Source organism: Hylobates moloch, unplaced genomic scaffold (genome assembly GCF_009828535.3).
Source record: "Hylobates moloch isolate HMO894 unplaced genomic scaffold, HMol_V3 SCAFFOLD_24, whole genome shotgun sequence".
Lineage (NCBI taxonomy): Eukaryota > Metazoa > Chordata > Mammalia > Primates > Hylobatidae > Hylobates > Hylobates moloch.
Window position 1 is genome coordinate 1939985 of NW_026652299.1, and position 19375 is coordinate 1959359.

The 19375-nt window shown below is 53.2% G+C and overlaps 2 protein-coding genes across 4 annotated transcripts in view; both read right to left on the minus strand.

The window, feature by feature from the left end:
* MAD1L1 (mitotic arrest deficient 1 like 1) overlaps positions 1-10248 on the minus strand; it is a 405930-nt gene extending 395682 nt beyond the window's left edge. For 2 of the 3 annotated variants that reach the window (XM_032145959.2, XM_058434334.1), the window contains exons 1-4: positions 10080-10248; positions 7730-7909; positions 7168-7327; positions 2517-2657 (exon numbers count right to left, since the gene is read on the minus strand). In XM_032145959.2, coding sequence (XP_032001850.1) covers positions 2517-2657; positions 7168-7317 — 291 coding nt within the window. In that variant the 5' untranslated portion in view covers positions 7318-7327; positions 7730-7909; positions 10080-10248. The remainder of the gene's footprint in view (positions 1-2516; positions 2658-7167; positions 7328-7729; positions 7910-10079) is intronic. The other variant, XM_032145960.2, reaches the window with a different exon arrangement.
* A 1474-nt stretch (positions 10249-11722) lies between these two features.
* MRM2 (mitochondrial rRNA methyltransferase 2) lies at positions 11723-19357 on the minus strand. Its single transcript, XM_032145970.2, has 3 exons — positions 19314-19357; positions 17031-17320; positions 11723-13233 (listed from the first exon to the last, which is right to left on the minus strand). The coding sequence occupies exons 1-3, from the start codon at positions 19319-19321 to the stop codon at positions 12749-12751; spliced, it is 783 nt and encodes a 260-aa protein (XP_032001861.1). The 5' UTR covers positions 19322-19357; the 3' UTR covers positions 11723-12748.
* Between the last annotated feature and the right edge of the window lie 18 nt (positions 19358-19375).

The following is a 19375-nucleotide window of genomic DNA, read 5'->3' on the forward strand; positions in this document are numbered from 1 at the left end:
CAAGTCAGAGGCAGAACCAGGACGGGACCTGGGACCCAGCTCCAGCGTTGGCACCCCCGCTGTGGCACCACGACGGTGAGCACTGTGCGAGGTCAGGGCTCCCAGGAAGGGCACTTGGCACAGATCACACACACATTTATCACACCGTCTGCTCAGCAGTTGCCTCTGCAGGGAGAGGGGGCATGGGAAATCTAAAATTCAGCATTGACCTTGGGGAGAAGCTGAGCTTTCACAGCACCAGCAAATCCTGTCTAACTACGCTCTGGCCGGCACTGAAGTGAGCTGGCACTCCCCCAGCGAGCAGACAACAGGGGCAGAGACAGGCGGCGTGGACAGGAGGCTGCGGACAGAAGCAGTTTACACTGGGCTCAAATCTGCCACACATACACCCCATCTCACACAAACCTCCAGAGCCACCCCCTACGACTGGCCTTAGGGAGGCCATGTGGCTCTCACTGGTTGGGATGGGACATAACCAAGAACCACGCTCAGACCTCCTGATTCTAATGACCCGCAGGCCCTCCAGAGTTCACTGCCAGGTACCGGAGTCCCAGGAGGTGAAGGTGGTGAGTCCTGGTGGAGCCCGGCACTCTGGGGCCCTCTCGCCCTGCCTTCCTCGGGAAGCGCCAAGCACTCCCAGAGGCCTGGGTGGAGTATGAGCTTGTGCTGTGCTCATCCAGGATACTCCAGCCCAAAACCCAGGAGAGCTGTGACAGTCGTGGCCGCCTTCTGAGAGAGGCTGACCCGCACACCTCGGAGGGACTCCAGCCCTTGTGGGCTGCCTCACAACAACCCAGAGACCCTTCTGTGATGCAGAACAAGAGCTGGGGTTGGCACGGGGCTCCGCTCAGCACCATCACAGCCAGATGTGGCACCGGGCCTGGTACTGCCAGTCCCAGTGCAGACAGGGCAGCCAGCAGATCCTTGGACTTCAGACACTTAAGTCTCACCCCCTAATAGGTATTTCCAGGTGGAACTCCAAGGAACAATTGGAAAACTACTGGTTCTGACTGTTCCTGGGGTCCCGTGCAGCTGTGTCTGTGGGCAAGGAAGGACAGGCCTGTTAGAAGGTGGCTGGAGCTCAGCAGGGAGCCCCAGGTGTAAGCCCAGTCACCTGCATCCTTGGATTTCCCCAAGAAAGGGTTCCTGGAGACCCTACAATGACCCCTCCCTCAATCCAACATTTGTGAGCACCCATAAAATGTCATAAGCTGTGCCACACAATGGAGATCCTGGGCAGAGTCGGGTGGGCCCTGCCCTCAGGGACTCTTGGCCCAGAGGAACTCCAACAGCTGCACACTCTGTCCCTCCTGCCTGAGAGCCACAGCCATGCCATGAGCACACTGCCTCCAGACTAATGACCTGGTGCCATCTCTCCACCCCTAACAAGGGAATCTCAATAGTTATGGAGATTCCTGTGGCCTTTCCCTCCCCTTCCCACCAATTCCTCCAGGACTGTCCCTCCTAGGACCCACCCAGGCCATGAGCAAAAGCCCCACCTCTCAGGGAAAACAGCTCTCAAAGCAGCAACGGAGCCAACCCTGAGGCAGTGGCCCCCACCCTGGCAGTGCCTCAGGCTCACAGAGCCCACACAATGCACCACAGCCAGGATCTGCAGGCCAGGGGCAAGGAATCCAACCAGCATCACACCCAGGAAGACGTGAGCTATTTTTCTGGGGCCCAGGAGAGTGTGTGAATAAACCGCATGATGTCAGGGCGGGGCTGGACATCCACCCGCCAAGAGAGGGCATGGAGGCCAGGGAGACTTCCCGCCCAATACTCTGCCTGAACCTTGGCAGCATTTCCACAGCTCATCAGCACTGACGGAAACCCTGGCAAAGTGCTGTTCATCAGAGCAGAGGGGATCCGCACACTCAGTGGAAACCTAATTCCCTCCCCAAGGACGGGGTGTTTTCCCTGCTGCCCTGGGTGAGCCAGGAGCGACACGGAGCCGCCACTGAGGCCAGCACCCTTTGCTAGGGCCCTCCAACCCCAAGACCCAGCACGGACCCGAGACCCTCATCCACCCCATGACCTCCTAAGCCTGTCACTCCTACGCCACTTGGCATTTCTGCCAGACCTGCATTCCAGTTCTTCCAGAGGGAAGAAGAAACCAGGAGACCCAGCAAAAGAATCTGTGCCAGCATCGCAGCCTCAATGAACAGACACAGCAAGTGTTCCCATTTCATGCCACCCTCCTCTAGAACATCAAGCATAACTGATACCTGCCCCACAGCATGAGTGGCCTCAGAAGGAATGTCCTGGCAACCACGACACAGGGCATGTCAGGCTTCCAGCCAGCTGGGTTCTGATTTCCTACGGCCTGGCAGGTACCGTGCACAGCCCTCTTGCTCCCAGGGACTAGGATCAGATTTCTTATAACCTGGCAGGCACTGTGCACAGCTCCCTTGCTCCCAGGGAGTGGGATCTGATTTCTTACGACCTGGCAGGTACCGTGCACAGCCCCCTTGCTTCCTGGGGCTGGCTGGGCCGACCCTCACCCCGCCTGAACCCACCTCGTAGTTCCTGGCACTGGTGCTGGCCGCTCTCTCCAGCTCCACTCGAGCCCTCTTGTGACTCAGCTCCATCTGCATCTTCTCCCGCTCCACCTGGATGAGGTGGGACTTCGAACGGATCTGCTCTGCTCTTTCCTCCAGCTGAGCAAGTCGTACCCAAAGGAAAACAGAATCCTCAGTGACTGCATCAAACAAGGTGAGTGACAGTGCAGCAGACACACTCCCTGAGCACCCATTCCGACAGGTCCCGTGCTGTCTTGATGTGGCCCAGCCACTGGGCCCCAGGCTGGGGAACAGGGGAGGGGCAGGAAACGGGAAAGTGAAAAAGCCTGGGAAGAGGAAGATGTCTTTTGAGATGACATCAAGCACATTAGTGAACACAACGGCCTGGAATGCCACCATTTATTTACCAGCCAATGGCTCTGTGGGTCAGAAGTCCAGACGTAGGTGGCTGCATTCTCTGATCAGGGTCTCCCAGACTAAAAATCAATGCAGTCAGCCACGACATGTTCTCACGTGGAGCTCAGCATCCTCTCACAAGCTCACAGAGACGGAGAATGAGGTCTCCTTCCCGACCAGCTGCCAGCCCAGTACAGCCATCAACTTCTAGGTGCTGCCCACATCCCTTGCCACATGGCCCTCTCCATCTCCAAAGTCAACCACGTCCAACCTCCCTCATCAAATCCCTCTCCTGCCATGTCTCTGACTGCTTTGCCTCGGACGTCTGGACTCAGACTTAAAGGGCTCAGGTGAGTACATCAAGCCCACCCAGGGAGTGGATCAAGCCCACCCAGGTAATCTCCCTATCTCAAGGTCAACAGATCTTAGACCTTAATTACATCTGCACAATCCCACAGCAATGATACCTACTCAGTATTGGACTGAAACCTGGGAGGCAGTGGGAAGGTGAGTGTGCACAAGGAGCCTGGAATCTGGGGGCCCTCTCTGAAGTCTGCCTCCCACACAGGGCTAGTGATTACAGGTGAGCTGAGCCTCAAAGAGCCCCAGAAGACTTGCCAAATAGTTCCAGAGCCGGCCTTTGGGTACGACCTGCTCAGCTGAAGAAAAAGGCAGAGTCACTGACTCTTCACGTGGCCCGGAGACTTGCAGTGCAGCATCTCCGGGCACTTAACGAATGCAGAGTCTCAGACCACACCCCAGACCTACTCAGTCAGAATCTTCTCTTTAGGTCGGGTGCAGTGGTTCACGCCTGTAATCCCAGTACTTTGGGAGGCCAAGGCGGGTGGATCACTAGAGGCCAGGAGTTCAAGACCAACCTGGCCAACATGGGGAAACCCCATCTCTACTAAAAATACAAAAATTAGCTGGGCGTGGTGGTACGTACCTGTAATCCCAGCTACTCAGGAGGCTGAGGCAGGAGAATCGCTTGAACCCAGGAGGCGGAGGCTGCAGTGAGCCAAGATCACGCCACTGCACTCCAGCCTGGGTGACAGGGCAAGAGTTCATCTCAAAAAAAAAAAACAAACAAAAGAATCTAGGCCGGGCGTGGTGGCTCACGCCTGTAATCCCAACAGTTCGGGGGGCCAAGGTGGGTACATCACTTGAGGTCAGGAGTTTGAGACCAGCCTGGCCAACATGGTGAAACCCTGTCTCTACTAAAAACTACAAAACTTAGCCGGGTGTGGTGGTACGCACCTGTCATCTCAGCTACTCGGGAGGCTGAGGAGGGAGAATCGCTTGAACCTAGGAGACGGAGGCTGCAGTGAGCCAACACTGTACCACTGCACTCCAGCCTGGATGACAGAGTAAGACCTTATCTCCAAAAGAAAAAAAGAAACTTCTTTTTAAACACATTCTCAGGGCGTTCACATGCACATGAAAGTTTGAGAAGCACCAGAGTAGAGTGGTGGTTCCCAATGGGGTCCAGTTTTGCCCCTGGGAACATCTGGCCCTGTCTGGAGACACCTGATTGTCACAGGGGGGTGGTCACATGTGCATGCTGCTGGCTGGCATCCAGGGGGTAGAGGCCAGGGAAGTTGTTAAACAGTCCACAATGCACAAGGAAGTCCTGAGAAAAAAGAATTACCCAGCCCAAATGCCAAGAGTGCCAAGGCCAGGAAAGCCCGGGATGGGGGAGGGAAGTTTCTCTGTCCTCCCACCTGTGTTCTCTGGTAGCCCAAGCCGACACTTCCTTTATTCCTATGTTACCGTGTCTCGATTCCCAGCTGCTGCTGTTTGGGGGTTCCTAAGACTACCCTTCAAACTCAGCAGCCTTCCTGGTCTCACTTCTGTGTCTGCAGTCAAGCCTGAGCCTCTCGAAAAGGGTGGGCACCCCGCCTGCAGGGGGCACGACCAGCAGGGACCAGGAGTCCCAGACACACCTGATCCGTGTGCCACCTCTGCCTGGAGCTGACTACAAGTGAAAGAAAGGAACCCTGAAAGCTTGCCCTTATATTAAATCAACACAGATGTGTGAGAAACCAGACAGCACACATTCCCCCCCGCCTGACACGTTCTCCAGGCCCTCCCTGCCACGCCAGGGGCTCAGCAGGAGAGAAAGAACCACGACGAAGTCCAGGAACGGGATGTGACAGGGGCCAGGGACCGGATGTGACGGGGGCCAGGGACCAAGGCTGGGCTTGCCGCCATCACTCTGCTCACCACCTCGCTCTGACTACCGCACTCCATCACTGATCCCCTCACCGAGAGGCCCTTACCAGTAAGCACTGGGAGCCTCAAAGCTCCAAGACAGACTCTAGAATCCCACAGCTTTGACAGATAGGCCAAGAGGTCCCAGACATTTGCATCACTGGAATTACAGCATTTCAGACCAGAGTTGCCAACTCTGTCACCCAGGCTGGAGTACAGCGGCGCGATAGCTCACTGCAACCTCCGCCTCCCGGGTTCAAGAGATTCTCCTGCCTCAGCCTCCCGAGTAGGTGGGATTACAGGTGCCCGCACCCGCCCAATTTTTGTATTTTTAGTAGAGATGAGGTTTTACCATGTTGGTCAGGCTGGTCTCAAATTCCTGACCTCAAGTGATCCACCCACCCTAGCCTCCCAAAGTGCTGGGGTTACAGGCATGAGCCACCACAACCAGCTCAGAGTTGGCAACTTCTAATTTTGCCAGTGATAAAAAACAACTACCATCTATTACCTTCATAATTTCACAAAAGAGCATTTACATATATATTATATATATAAACACACATATATATATATGACCTAATCTCAGAATAAAAAACAGTCCTCAACAAGAAAGGGCAGTGAGCAAGCTAGCAACTAGCATTCTTTTTTTTTTTTTTTTTTTTGAGATAGGCCAAGAGGTCCCAGACATTTGCATCACTGAAATTACAGCATTTCAGACCAGAGTTGCCACTCTGTCACCCAGGCTGGAGTGCGGTGGCACGATCTCAGCTCACTGCAAGCTCCGCCTCCCAGGTTCACAGCATTCTCCTGCCTCAGCCTCCCGAGTAGCTGGGACTACAGGTGCCACGCCCAGCTAATTTTTTGTATTTTTAGTAGAGACAGGGTTTCACCGTGTTAGCCAGGATGGTCTTGATCTCCTGACCTCATGATCCGCCCGCCTCAGCTTCCCGAAGTGCTGGGATTACAGGCATGAGCCACGACGTCCGGCCACAAGCTAGCATTCTAACACACGTTAATTCAATTATGCAACAAAACAAATACACACACACACACACAGTTTCACCATATGCAGAAGGGTCTCGTCTGGGCTCCAAGAGCGCAGGAAGCCAGAGCCTCCTCTAATGGGGACTGAACTACAGAATGGCTCTGGGGACCACAGCAGGAATTGGGAAAGAGGGTCCAGGCAGAGGAGCCTAAAGGAGCCTGTGCAGCCACAGGGCCCAGGCAAGGCTGGAGACACTACTCGCCAGCACTCCACTCCACTCCACTCCCCACCACTCCCCGCCACTCCCCACCACTTGGGGGCCCCGTTATCCCAGCCCCAACTGGGACTGGGCCCATCACTCTTTGGAGCCAGAAGCCTTCAGGAGGCCTGAGTCCTCTGCAGTTGTGTCCACAGTGAGCAATCCCAAGAACTTGTAATGAAACAAAATACAACTACTTTATAGAAGAAAACTGTAAAAAATCACCGCAAAATCTGCAAATGGCCCTCCACAGTCTGAGACCACAAAACACCCAGTCCTTCTGCTCACTGCTGTGGCTTTGCCTCTGGGCTGCCCGGGCACTCTGGGCACTGTGTTTCCAACACAGCCTTCCTGACAGTCCTGGTGCTCACTCCCCCAGGCAGTTTGGGTTCTGTCCTCAATTAGATGAATGAACTGGCTTTCCGATCCTGTCACCAGGGTCTGTGGGTGCACTTGTGTGAACCCAATGCTGAGCGCCAGGCCCTACTCAGAGTGCTAACAAGGCAGGCCTTTAAGCCAGGATGGCTCAGGGCCCCAACTAGCCTCCAGCTACGACCCCAAAATGAGGAGTGCCCACAGTGAGACCTGGAAGACGAGCAGCTGGTCTCTAGGCTCCGCTAATACTGACCCACCTCAACTACAGAAGACTTGAACAGGTCCTGCCTGGGCCCAGGGTCTCCCAGAGACCCCCATCCCAGCACATGCTGCTCACCTGAACTATGTGGGACTTGAACAGGCCCTGCCTGGGCCCAGGGGTCTCCCCAGAGAAGACTCCCATCCAGGCACATGCCACTCACCTGCATGCTCTGCTGGTACTGCATCTGTAGAGAACCTGGGGCCGAGGTGGAAATATCCAGTCCAGATCCTCCCTCCACGCGCTGAGAGATGAAGTTGTTCAAAGATCTCAGGGTGGATAAAACCGTGGTGTTTTCCCCCAGGTCTTCCATGGTTGCTTTCCTTCCGGGGACAGACAAAGGACTGGTCAGGGCCAGCTCTTCCACGTGCCATCAGCTGTGCAGTCAGCGGAGCCTCTGGATAGCCCCACTCCCCAACACTCACTGGAGCCGACAATACACCCGTGCCCGTAACCACATTCTTCAGTGGCAACTGGGAGCCACGCTGCCAATTTACCAGACAAAAAATGGAAGCAAGAAAGCATGCCACCAAATCCCCACTACCAAGCCACCAACTGAGTCTCAGTTGCACATGGACAGATGGACAGCTGGCGCCCGGGAGGCAGGGCTCAGCACTCAGGTGGCACATTCCCCCACTGCACTGTAAGAGGGTTCTCCAGAGAGACAGAGCCAACAGGACAGAGACAGACACATGAGAAGGGCTTTATTAGAGAAACTGACTCACACGATTAGAGAGACTGTCCCACAACAGGCCGTCTGCAAGCTGGAGCCCTAGAAGCCTGGCAGGGTGACACAGTCCAAATCTGAAGGCCTCAGAGCCAGGGGGGCCAATGGTGTAATTCTCAGTTCGAGGGACTGCTGGGACGTGTCCTGGATACCAAAGGCCGGCGAGCTTGGAGTGCTGCTGTTGAGGAGAGGAGAGGAGAGGAGAGGAAGAGTGTATCCCAGCTCCCGCAGGCAGATGGACGCATTCGCCTTTTCTCTGTTTTTGGCCTCTCCAGGCCCCCAGGCTCTTGGATGGTACCCCCGACACTGAGGATGGATCTTCAGCACCTGGTCCACTCAGACTCCCAAGCTCATCTCCTCTGGAAACACCCTCAACAGGCACACCCAAAAACAAAAACGATGCTTTCCCAGGTTTCTAGGAATTCCTGAATCCAGTCAGTTAATGCCTGAAACTACCTACCAGGAACACTCACAAAAAAGTCTGGTCTCTTGCCCAGGCGGGGTGGCTCACGTCTCTAATCCCAGCACTGTGGGGAGGCGGAGGCAGGCAGATCACTTGAGGTCCGGAGTTCAAGACCAGATTGGCCAACATGGCAAAACCCCATCTCTAATAAAATACAAAAACTAGCCGAGTGTGATGCTGTGCGACTGTAATCCCAGCTACTCAGGAGGCTGTGGTACAAGAATCACTTGAAACTGGGAGGCAGAGGTTGCAGTGAACTGAGACCGCACCACTGTACTCCAGCCTGGGTAACACAGTGAGACTGTGTCTCAAAATAAAAAAATAAATAAATGAATAAATAAATAAATATAAATTAAGGCCAGGCACTGTGGCTCATGCCTGTAATCCCAGCACTTTGCGAGGTCAAGATGGGCAGATCACCAGAGGTCAGGAGTTCGAGACCAGACTGGCCAACATGGTGAAACCCCGTCTCTACTAAAGCCGGATGTGGTGGCGTGCACCTGTAATACCAGCTACTCTGGAGGCTGGAACAGGAGAATTTCTTGAACCCAGGAGGCGGAGGTTGCAGTGAACTGAGATTGCGCCACCGCATTCCAGCCTGGGCGACAGAGCAAGACTCCATTTCAAAAAAAAAAAAAATTTTTTTTAAATCTGGCCTCTGGGAATCAGAAACGAGGCATGCACAACAGTGACAGTAAAGATGATGATCATCACAGCTGTGCTAATTTTCATTGTTTATTTCTAGTGACATTAATAAGTACTACTACTGTTTTCAACTAGGTACCGGAAAGAAAGGTATCTGACATTTCCGAGCACCGAGACTTCTTGAACTTCAGTTTCCTCATCTGTAAACTCATGACAGTGAAATCTACTTGCAGAGTTGTGGGGAACGGGGTCAATATCCCTCAAGTCTTCCACTGCTAGATGATGGGAATGCGGCTGCAGTTTGACCAGCACTATATTTGTAAGCTCAATCTTAACAGGGTGATGAATTAGGTCTTTTTACACAGATTCTAGAGATGATGAAACCGAAGCTTCAAAAAGTTACAGAACGGAGATTGGAACTTGGGTCTGTCTGGCTTTGGAAGGCTGAAGACAAGCCGTAGCAAGGAACCTTGCACCCCTAACACCGGCGCTTACGATGGTCTCATGGCAGGCCAGCCCACCAGCCACAACTAGGGAACAGCCAAGCGCGTTTAACAGCCAAAGGTAGAACTTCTGCAGCTGCAGTTTCTGAGTTTCCAATTAACAAGAACCGTGGCCTGGTGCAAGCAGAGGCCTGAGCTCCCCAGGCCGCCAGCCCCGCAGAGGCAGGCCCGCCTGGAAGGAGGCTCCACAGCCCAATTCCTCCATTGCCCAGACGAGATCAGGGTGGCCCTTGCCATCCCTGAGGGGAAACCCGGCCCACACGCCCCCTTCCTGAGATAGGACCCGCGCGAGCCACTAGGATGCCAAGAGCCCCTGCAGGCCCGACTGCTCCACCAGGAGCCAGCTCAGGCCCCTTCCTCGGCGCGCCGGCACCCCAGCCCGGGGACCCCCACGGCAGGCAACGGGACCCCGGGGCTGGGGCCACGAGCACGCGCCCCTCGGCCGCCCGCCCTGGTACAAGGGACGGCTGCGGAGACCCAGGCGAGGGGCCCGCTGTCCCCAGCACAGCCCGAAGTGGGGAGTGGGTACAGCGGAGTGGGGAGAGGAGGGGAAAGCACAGAGAGGAGAGCGCGCCCATGGGAGACGGGGCGGGCGCGCGGTCCTGAGGCACGGGGTCCGGGTCGTTGTGCCCCACCCTGGCGAGCACACTCGGTCCGGGCCCTCGGCCCCGCCCTTGCCACTCCCGGGACCGCCGGGACCCCGGGATCCCGCCGCCCGCGCGAGCCGGGCCGCTCACCTCAGTCGCCCGCGGCCAGCTTGCTGCCGCAGCTCGGATCTCCCTCCGCTCCGCCAGCGCCCATTTATCGCGACACTTGCGCCTGCGCTCTCGCGAGACCTGGGTGGCAACCGGGCCGTAAAGAACCGACTCTGCGCACCGGTTGGTCCTGGGGACTCAGCGTCCGCACCCGGAGCCGCCACACCCGGGAGACTCCGCACGGAAAGGACTCGGAACCGAAGGCTGAGCCAAGGCGCAGTCGGGGGGCACCCCCGGCCCTGCGCAGGACGCTCTTCCACTAAGGCTTTCGCCTCGCGCCGTAATGTGTAGAATAGCCGCGCCCACGGTAGCCTCCTCGGACAAACTTGCACTGTTGACTCTTCCCAAAATTTTGCTACTCAGTATCAGCTTGAATCAACCCGTTATTTTGCTTTTCTCTGGGCCCACTAGAAATGCAATTTATGCTACCAGGCTACCTTCCCAGTGCTCTGCAAGCCAGGGCACAGCATCCAACGGGGTGAGGTCAGGCCCCATTATTATGGTAACCTTTGTCTATCCTTCAAATTGGAGCCTTCCTGAGAAGAGTGTGCCTTTCTCGTTTCCAAATTCTCTTCCTCTCCTCCTCCCATCTCTGCCCAGCCCTTGGCTTCCCTCTAAGAAGATGCTGTTCCTAAGGGTCTGCAATGAATTTTCCTTCTTTCAGAGAAAAAGACTTCCAAGGCCGGGCGCGGTGGCTCACGCTTGTAATCCCAGCACTTTGGGAGGCCGAGGCGGGCGGATCACGAGGTCAGGAGATCTAGACCACGGTGAAACCCCGTCTCTACTAAAAATACAAAAAAATTAGCCGGGTGTGGTGGCGGGCGCCTGTAGTCCCAGCTACTCGGAGAGGCTGAGGCAGGAGAATGGCGTGAACCCGGGAGGCGGAGCTTGCAGTGAGCCGAGATCGCGCCACTGCACTCCAGCCTGGGCGACAGAGCGAGACTCCGTCTCAAAAAAAAAAAAGAAAAAAGACTTCCAAGTTGTGTGCCCCGGGAATGAAATGGAATGAGAAGAGAACGAGGTGGAGTAAGGCAAGAGAATCTCTGGACTTAACAACCTGACTGCAACCAGAAATGAAATGAAAAGTCAAAACATCTGGCGGCCAGGCGCGGTGGCTCACGCCTGTAATACCAGCACTTTGGGAGGCCGAGGCGGGCAGATCACGAGGTCAGGAGATCGAGACCATCCTGACTAACACGGTGAAACCCCGTCTCTACTAAAAATACAAAAAAAAAAAAAAAAAAATTAGCCGGGCTTGGTGGTGGGCGGCTGTAGTCCTAGCTACTCGGGAGGCTGAGGCCGAATGGCGTGAACCCGGGAGGCGGACCTTACAGTGAGCCAAGATCACTTCACTGCACTCCAGCCTGGGCGAGAGTGAGATTCCGTTTCAAAGAAAAAAAAAATCAAAACATCTGACCTGCAGTTTCCTTCGGGGAGCTGGACAGAGCCCCAGATCCCTGATGGAGATAGATTCCTGGGTTTCCAGACTTCCCCCACTGGTCCTTGGAATTTAATCATAGTTACAGTCAACAAACTCTTCTTGAGGGATGAGTGCACCTCCAGGAAATAGCTTTGAGGAAGCCAGTTTTAAAAAAAAAACAAAACTTTAAAGCATGGAAGTCCCTTAAAATAATGCAATCTCTATTATTTTATTAAATATACAGCTGCGTCAAGTTCCTAGAAAAGTAAAAGAAAATAGACACACCACATCACTGCTTGCTTTGGCAATTACCTTTATGTTCTTGGGAGCCCACACACTGATACAAATTTCCAGCAAAAACCAAAGCACACCCACTGCATGCATAAATTCAGACCATACATCTTCCCTAATTGCTCCGGGAACTTTTGCTGCTTGAAGAATGCGTGAGTTGCTGTATTATTCACCAGAAAGACAGAAGTTAATCCCCAGATGGAAATTTCAGATTTTTCTTTTGGTTTGCTTTTTGGTTTTTCATTTTTGTAGAGATGGGGGGTGTTGCTATGTTGCCCAGGTTGGTCTTGAACTCCTGACTTCAAAAAATCCCCCGGCCTCAGCCTTCTAAAGCCCTGGGATTACAGGCATGAGTGGCCTCACCCAGCCCCCAGATTTTCTACTTTAAACAGCCACACTAAGAACTGGAAACCTGTGCATGGCGCTCTCAGAGCAGGGGTGGAAAGCCTATTTCTGTGTGACAGTTTAACAGTCTATAAGATGAAGTCCCGTCAAGGCACACATGGGTACACCCATCGCTGCCTCGGCGGATTCCTTCTGATCCTTCCCACAGTCTGTTTTTCTCCATCCTTCCATCCTCACCTCTTTCTCTTGATAACTTTCTCTTCACAAATCACAACATAGCGGACTTTTTCATTTTCCATGGCCCCTGAACTTAGTTTTGTCATCTCTTTTTGGTTAAAAAGAGAGAGAGAGAGAGAGACTCCCCACTTGTCCTGCTCCATCTCCAAAATCAGCTCAAATCTCCCAGGAACTCTTCAGGAAGGAGCTCAGGCTACATTTCTAGCTTAAAAGGAGCTAATGACCATTACGAAAATGGCACAAGAAATCCTCCCTGCTTCACAGCACCCTTCCTTCTGTGGTACTGTGTGGCCAGGAAGTTCCCTGCTTCACAGCACCCTTCCTTCCGTGGTACTGTGTGGCCAGGAAGTTCCCTGCTTCACAGCACCCTTCCTTCCGTGGTACTGTGTGGCCAGGAAGTTCCCTGCTTCACAGCACCCTTCCTTCCGCGGTACTGTGTGGCCAGGAAGTACACTTCTGATGACTCTTTCCTGCTGGCTTCAGGTTTCATGATCCTTACATTCTGGAATTCCTCTGTCAGTCTCCTCTGTAACCGACGGCTCTGACTTCCAGCCCAGGTTTTACAAAGGAATGTCCCCCCAGGTTGCAGGATGTCTGGGGTCACGCTGAGAAGGGTCAGGCACAGGCTGATGAGCCTGTCATGATCGAGGTCCCGGAACCCCGTGGCATTGGGTGCCATGTCGCTCAGAATCACATCTGCTCTCCCACCAGGAAGCACCTCGAGGATTCTCTGTGAAGTTCTCGGGTCAGTCACATCAGCAGGGCACAGAAAAGTTGCTCCTTCCAGGGGGAATATGTGAAGAAGATCTACCCCAAGCACGAAGCCAACAGGAGAGCTGGGATCTATGGAAGAAATGGTGAATGTGTTATTTATTTACACCCTGAATCTTTTCACAAAAATACAGTACATGTAACAAAGTGATGAAATAAAAATAAAATGTCAAGACCAGGGCAAAGAGCTAACGTGCAAATAGGTAAACACAGGCCTTCTCTATCTATACATCCTATAAAGACATATGGTAGGGTAGGTGGCGGGCCTTAACATCCGAGAAACTGAGGCCCAGACAGGAAGTGACTGTCCTAAAGTCATCCTCAGCCATAGGCAGACCTGTGCCAGGCACCAGGACTTCTGATTCCAAATCTGGTATCATTTCACTACCCAAGGCTCACTCTCTGTGAAAGGGTTCTTATCTCTGAGTGCTCTTTTTGATAAACTAAAATAGAAAATAGGCCAGTCCCAATGGCTCACACCTATAATCCCAGCACTTTGGGAGGCTGACACGGGTAGATCACCTGAGGTCAGGAGTTCGAAGACTAGCCTGGCCAACATGGGGAAACCCTGTCTCTACTAAAAATACAAAAATTAGGCAGGCGTGGTGGCACATGCCTGTAATCCCAGCTACTCGGGAGGCTGAGACAGGAGAATCGCTTGAACCAGGGAGGCAGAGGCTGCAGTGAGCCAAGATCGCACCACTGCACTCCAGCCTCAGCGACAGAGCATCTCAAAAAAAAAAAAAGAAAGAAAAGAAAAAGAAAATAATATACTAGTACATAAAGTGCCTCTGGATTAAATCAATAAATCCATTCTCCAGCTTAATCCAATTGCTTTCAATGTAGAAACTACTGGAAACAAGTCAAGAGATGAGGAAAATGAACAGATACAAAATAATGTACAAAAACATATTGGCTAGGTGCGGTGGCTCACACCTAAAATCCCAGCACTTTGGGAGGCTGAGGCAAGAGGACTGCTTGAACCCAGGAGTTCTAGTCCAGCCTGGGCAACATAGTGAGATCCAGGCTCTACAAAAAAAATATAAAAATTAGCTGTAGTCTCAGCTACTCAGGAGACCCAGCTAAAACGAGGCGTGAGGTGTCCCATTTTCCTGGGCTGAAGGTTGAGGGGTTTCGCCTTTGAAAAATGAGGTAATCTTCGAAATACCTGGACTTCCAATGTTTAAACTAAGAATGAAACACGGTCCCTTCCTCTCTCCCTACTGTTGGAACAGCCTTTCTGTTAAGCAGACTGAACAAGAAAATCTGTGACTGTACCCTTAGCTTATCAACTCTGACAATTTCTCAACAGAACTACGGCCCTCCCAGTGGAGGGGACTGTTGGGGAGATGGGGGCGTTGGGCTTGTGAAGGAGGGGCTTTGAATGTAGGTACAGAGTGAGAAGAGGGGGAGGCAGACGCTGAGATCAGTTACAGGCAACAAGTCTTGTTTTAGGTAAGATGACACAATGGCATCTTTTTAGTTTTATAACTGGTGTTCCTCAAATATCAGCAAGTTATCTTTGTGTGTGTGTGCGTGTGTGTGTGTGAGACAGGGCCTCACTCCGTTGCACGGCCTCAGCTCACTGCAGCCTCGACTTCCCCAGGCTCAAGCAACCCCTCCCACCTCAGCTTCCTAAGGAGCTGGGACCACAGGCACATGCCACCATGCCTGGCTAATTTTTTGTAGAGACGGGGGTTTCACCATATTGCCCAGGCTGGTCTCGAACTCCTGACCTCAGGTGATCCTCCCCTTGGCCTCCCAAAGTGCTGGGATTACAGGTGTGGCCACTGAGTCCGGCCTCACCCCTCACTTGATGCTCCTGAGCTTTCGCTCCTATAATATCCAGCATGTTACAACCTTGGGAAATTTCCACCGAAGGCAAACAGCTTTGGCTGCATGCTTGTGACTTCCGGGAGGACAAGCCCAGGCAGATCACACTCACGCTCTCTCCTTCTGTCACTTCCTGCTACAAGGTACGCTGGGCCACTCTCCTGCTTCATCTCAAGAGCACTTAGGGGAACAGAAACCACTGAAATCAGTTACTAGGAGGACTCCATGGTGATAAGCTCAGCAATGAGAAAAGGAACTGACATTTCCAACACAAATTCACTTATTTAGTCAATAAATGTTGAGCTGAAAAACAATAAAAAGGCTGTTCAGGCAGACCACAATGGAAGCACCAGGAAGCACCTTGAGGATGCTGGGAGGCAGAGGCGGGCGCATCACCTGAGGTATGGAGTTCGAGACCAGCCTGGCCAACATGGCAAAACCTCATCTCTACTAAAAGTACAAAAATTAGCCGGAAATCACTTAAACACAGGAGGCAAAGATTACAGTGAGCCGAGATGGCGCCATTGCACTCCTGAGCAAGAGTGAGACTCTATCTCAAAAAAAAAAAAAAAAAAAATGCTGTTGAAAGCCCGAAGAGGCATATCCTGGCCTAGGTATGGGCAGGGGCCACCCAAGGGGATGCTGATAGACACCAAGAGTTCATGGCAAACCTACCGCAAACCAGCAGTGAGGCGGATGTGCAGATCCAGGGGACCAGCATTCCAGGTCTGCACTTTCAACAAGTCATGAAACCCTGAGCCTCAGTTTCCTCACCAATAAATGGGGACCAGTGTCCCTACTCTCAGGTATTTGGGAGAGACTTGGGAGAGCTCTGGGTGGACTGTCTCACCCTGTTCAAATGCCAGTGCATGCAGCTACCCTGGCTTTACAGCAGGAAACATGAATGGCAAGGATATTCACCACAGCACACGCATCCCAGCCAAAAGCCAAAAGCAACCTCGATGCCACAGTGAGGGAGCTGGTTAAAGAACCTACGGTGCAAGCACTACACGGAATAGGATGAAACTTTCCCAATGACGACAGTGTCTTCAGTTGTATGAGCGGTTGGCTGATCTCATTATTCAGGGGAACCTTTTTATACAGAAAATCTTACTCAAAACCCTAAGATATAAAACAGATGAAAACTGCATCTCAGCTTCACCCAGAGCGGAGAATCCATAGCCCTGGCCACGAAGCCTCTTCTAGGTTCTGGAGGGAGCAGCCCCAGTGGGGCCACCAGGAAGCCCCAGGGCTTACGGGACTTGGAAATTTAGCTGTGCTGTTGGGGAGAGATGTCAATACACCATTAAGAGTAGCCGGGCGCCGTGGCTCACATCTGTAATCCCAGCACTTTGGGAGGCCGAGGTGGGAGGATCACATGAGGTCAAGAGTTCAAGATAAGCCTGGCCAACATGGTGAAACCCTGTTTCTACTTAAAAAAACAAAAAGAAAAAATTAGCTGGGTGCGGTGGCGGGCGCCTGTAATCCCAGCTACTCGGGAGGCTGAGGCAGGAGAATCGCTTGAACCCGGGAGGCAGAGGTTGCAGCGAGCTGAGATCACACCATTGCACTCCAGCCTGGGCAAGAGTGAGACTCCGTCTGGGGCGGGAAAAAAACAAACAAAAAAATAATTATATATATATATATAATACATATATATATGTATTATTAAGCAAAAATAGCTCCAACAAGGCTGCAAATTAGCAAGGAAAGTATGGCACAACATCGCTTTTGAAAATGTGAGGGGTCTATGCAAGCACAAGCCTGGAACGATGCACACCACCGTGCTGCTGCCGGTACCTGCGGGCGGTCTCATGCAAGGTGATTTCCTGTTCACTGCACCTTTCTACCTTGTCTTTCATTTTGAAAATGGCAGCATCCGATTTTTATCATCACCATTGCTAAACCACCCACTAGGAAGTGCGCGCCTTCAAAAAAGGGCTCCACCATCCCACATCCACTGGCAGAGGCAGCTTGCCCATGCCCACTCAGCCTCAGGGTAGCCAGAAGGTGCCAACAGCAGTGCAGAGGCCCACCTGTGCCTGCGGCGTTGACCTTCTGCACCGCTACCTGACTCCAGGCCCCAGGAGCTGCCCCGCAGTCTAACACCCGAAGGCCAGGCCGTAGAATCTGGTGCCTCTCGTTCACCTCCAGGAGCTTGAAGGCGCTTCGACACCGGTAACTCTCCACCTTTGCAGCCTTCACAAATGGGTCCCTGAGATGCCGGGTCAGCCACAGGTGCTCAGCGCCTGTCCGATTCTTGCAGCGACTCCCAACAGTGTGGAACCATTGACGCTGAAAGGAAGCACACACCAGCTTCAAGTACCTGGTGGGAGAGAAGAGGAGCAGGCAGGTTGGCATCACACAGAATGGCAGGTCATGAGCTGGGAGGGCCCTCAGATCAACTCATTCATTTCTAGAGACAGGACACCAAGGCCCAGGAGGAGAGGTGAACTGACAAGGCTACACAGCCGGAAAGCAGGCATCACAGGCCAAACTGTGTCCCCGCAAAATTCATGTGTTGATGTCCTAACCCTTGGTACCTCAGAATATGGGGGTATTCGGAGACAGGACCCAAATACGCCCATACACCTGAAAGAGGTGACCAAGTTAGAACAAGGTCATATGGGTAGGCCCTATTCCAACAGGACTTATGTCCTTATAAAAAGAGACTAGGGGGCCGGGTATGGTGGCTCACACCTGTAATTCCAGCACTTTTGGAGGCCAAGACAGGTGGATCCCCTGAGGTCAGGAGTTCGAGACCAGCCTGGCCAACCATGGCCAACATGGTGAAACCCCGTCTCTACTAAAATGCAAAAATTAGCCGGGCATGGTGGCACGTGCCTGTAAACCCAGCTACTCGGGAGGCTGAGGCAGGAGAATCGCTTGAACCTGGGAGGCAGAGGTCGCGGTGAGCCGAGATTGTGCTACTGCACTCCAGCCTGGGCGACAGTGTGAGACTCCGTCTCAAAAAATAAGTAAATACGTAAATTAATTAATTAAAGTAATATTCTTTTCTCATCTGGCAAAAATGTTCACTGGACTCTGAGAGGCTGCAAGAAAACCTCATAAGGACAGATCCTTGCCTTAGTGACATAGTTCCAGGGCTTTGGCAGCTAGTACAGAGGATCTGGCCTGTCACATTTCTTTCTTTTTTTTTTTTTTTTTTTTTACTTTGAGACAGGGTCTCGTGCAGTGGTGAGGTTATGGCTCAACGCTGACTCAAACTCCTGGGCTCAAACAATCCTCTCACCTACATGTCTTAAATAAAATTGAACTAAACCTGTGTCAATCGTTGAAGGACAATTTCCAAGACTCTCTGGACAATTGTTACAATAAATGTAACAATTTATTCACAGCCCACAATAGCCAAGCAGGTGGAAGCTATACACACCTCCCCTCGTTTAACTCTGAGAAAACCTCACCAAGTAAGTTCTATGTCCTTTTTTTCTTTTTTTGAGACGGAGTCTTACTCTGGCGCCCAGGCTGGAGTGCAGTGGCACAATCACAGCTGATTGCTGCCATAACCTCTGGGTCTCAAGTGAACCTTCCACCTCAGCCTCCTGAGTAGCTGGGACTACAGGTGTGCACCACCATGCCTGGGCTAATTTTTTTTTTTTTTAATTCTTAAAAACCTTTTTTAGAGACGGCATCTCACTATATTGCCTAGGCTGGTCTCGAACTCCTAGGCTCAAACGATCCTCCTGCCTCAGACTTCCCAAAGTGCTGGGATGACAGGTGTGGGCCACGAAGCCCGGTCTCGATGTCCATCTTTCTGATTTAAATAAACAAATAAAAGTTACTACCCCCATGGCTCCAAGGCCAAAGCTTCTAGCTTCTGCAACACCAAAGCGTGCTGACCAGCCAGGAGGCACTGACTGCTGACCGTGAGTCGCTGTCTTCCCCTGGCTTAAGGGGTCTCCCGAGAAAATGGCACAGGCCGGTCCCGGGGGCCAGAGCCCACTCGACAGCCCGGGAAGCGTGGGCAATGGAGCTACCCGGCCCACGAAACGACTCCCGCCCCGGGCTCGCCCCCAGAGCCTTGGATCTGGGCCCTGGCGCTGCCCCCGCACCTGGACTCCGCCCCCGGCCCCGGCCTCCCCACGGCCCCGCCGGCCCTGCTCCTGGAGACCTGAGGGCGCCCTCCTCCCTGGGAACTGCGACCCGGAATCCTGGCCTCGCCCCTGTCGCGCTCGCTGAGTGCGGCGACGGTGCCCAGCGCTCGGCACCCAGCCCCGAGGCCAGGACCCAGGAAGGCGACGGGGCGGACCCCCAACCACTCCCGCCGCCTGCACGCACACCAGTAGCGCCCAGCTCACCCCGCCATGGGTGTTCCCCGCGCCTGCAGCGCGACGCCGGAAGTGCCTGGCCTCGCTTCCGG

Coding starts and splice junctions, on each gene's coding strand:
- MRM2 (XM_032145970.2), bottom strand. Junction 13,234..17,030: donor GGTCAACGCCGCAGGCACAG/GTGGGCCTCTGC, acceptor TTTCTTCCATAG/ATCCCAGCTCTCCTGTTGGC.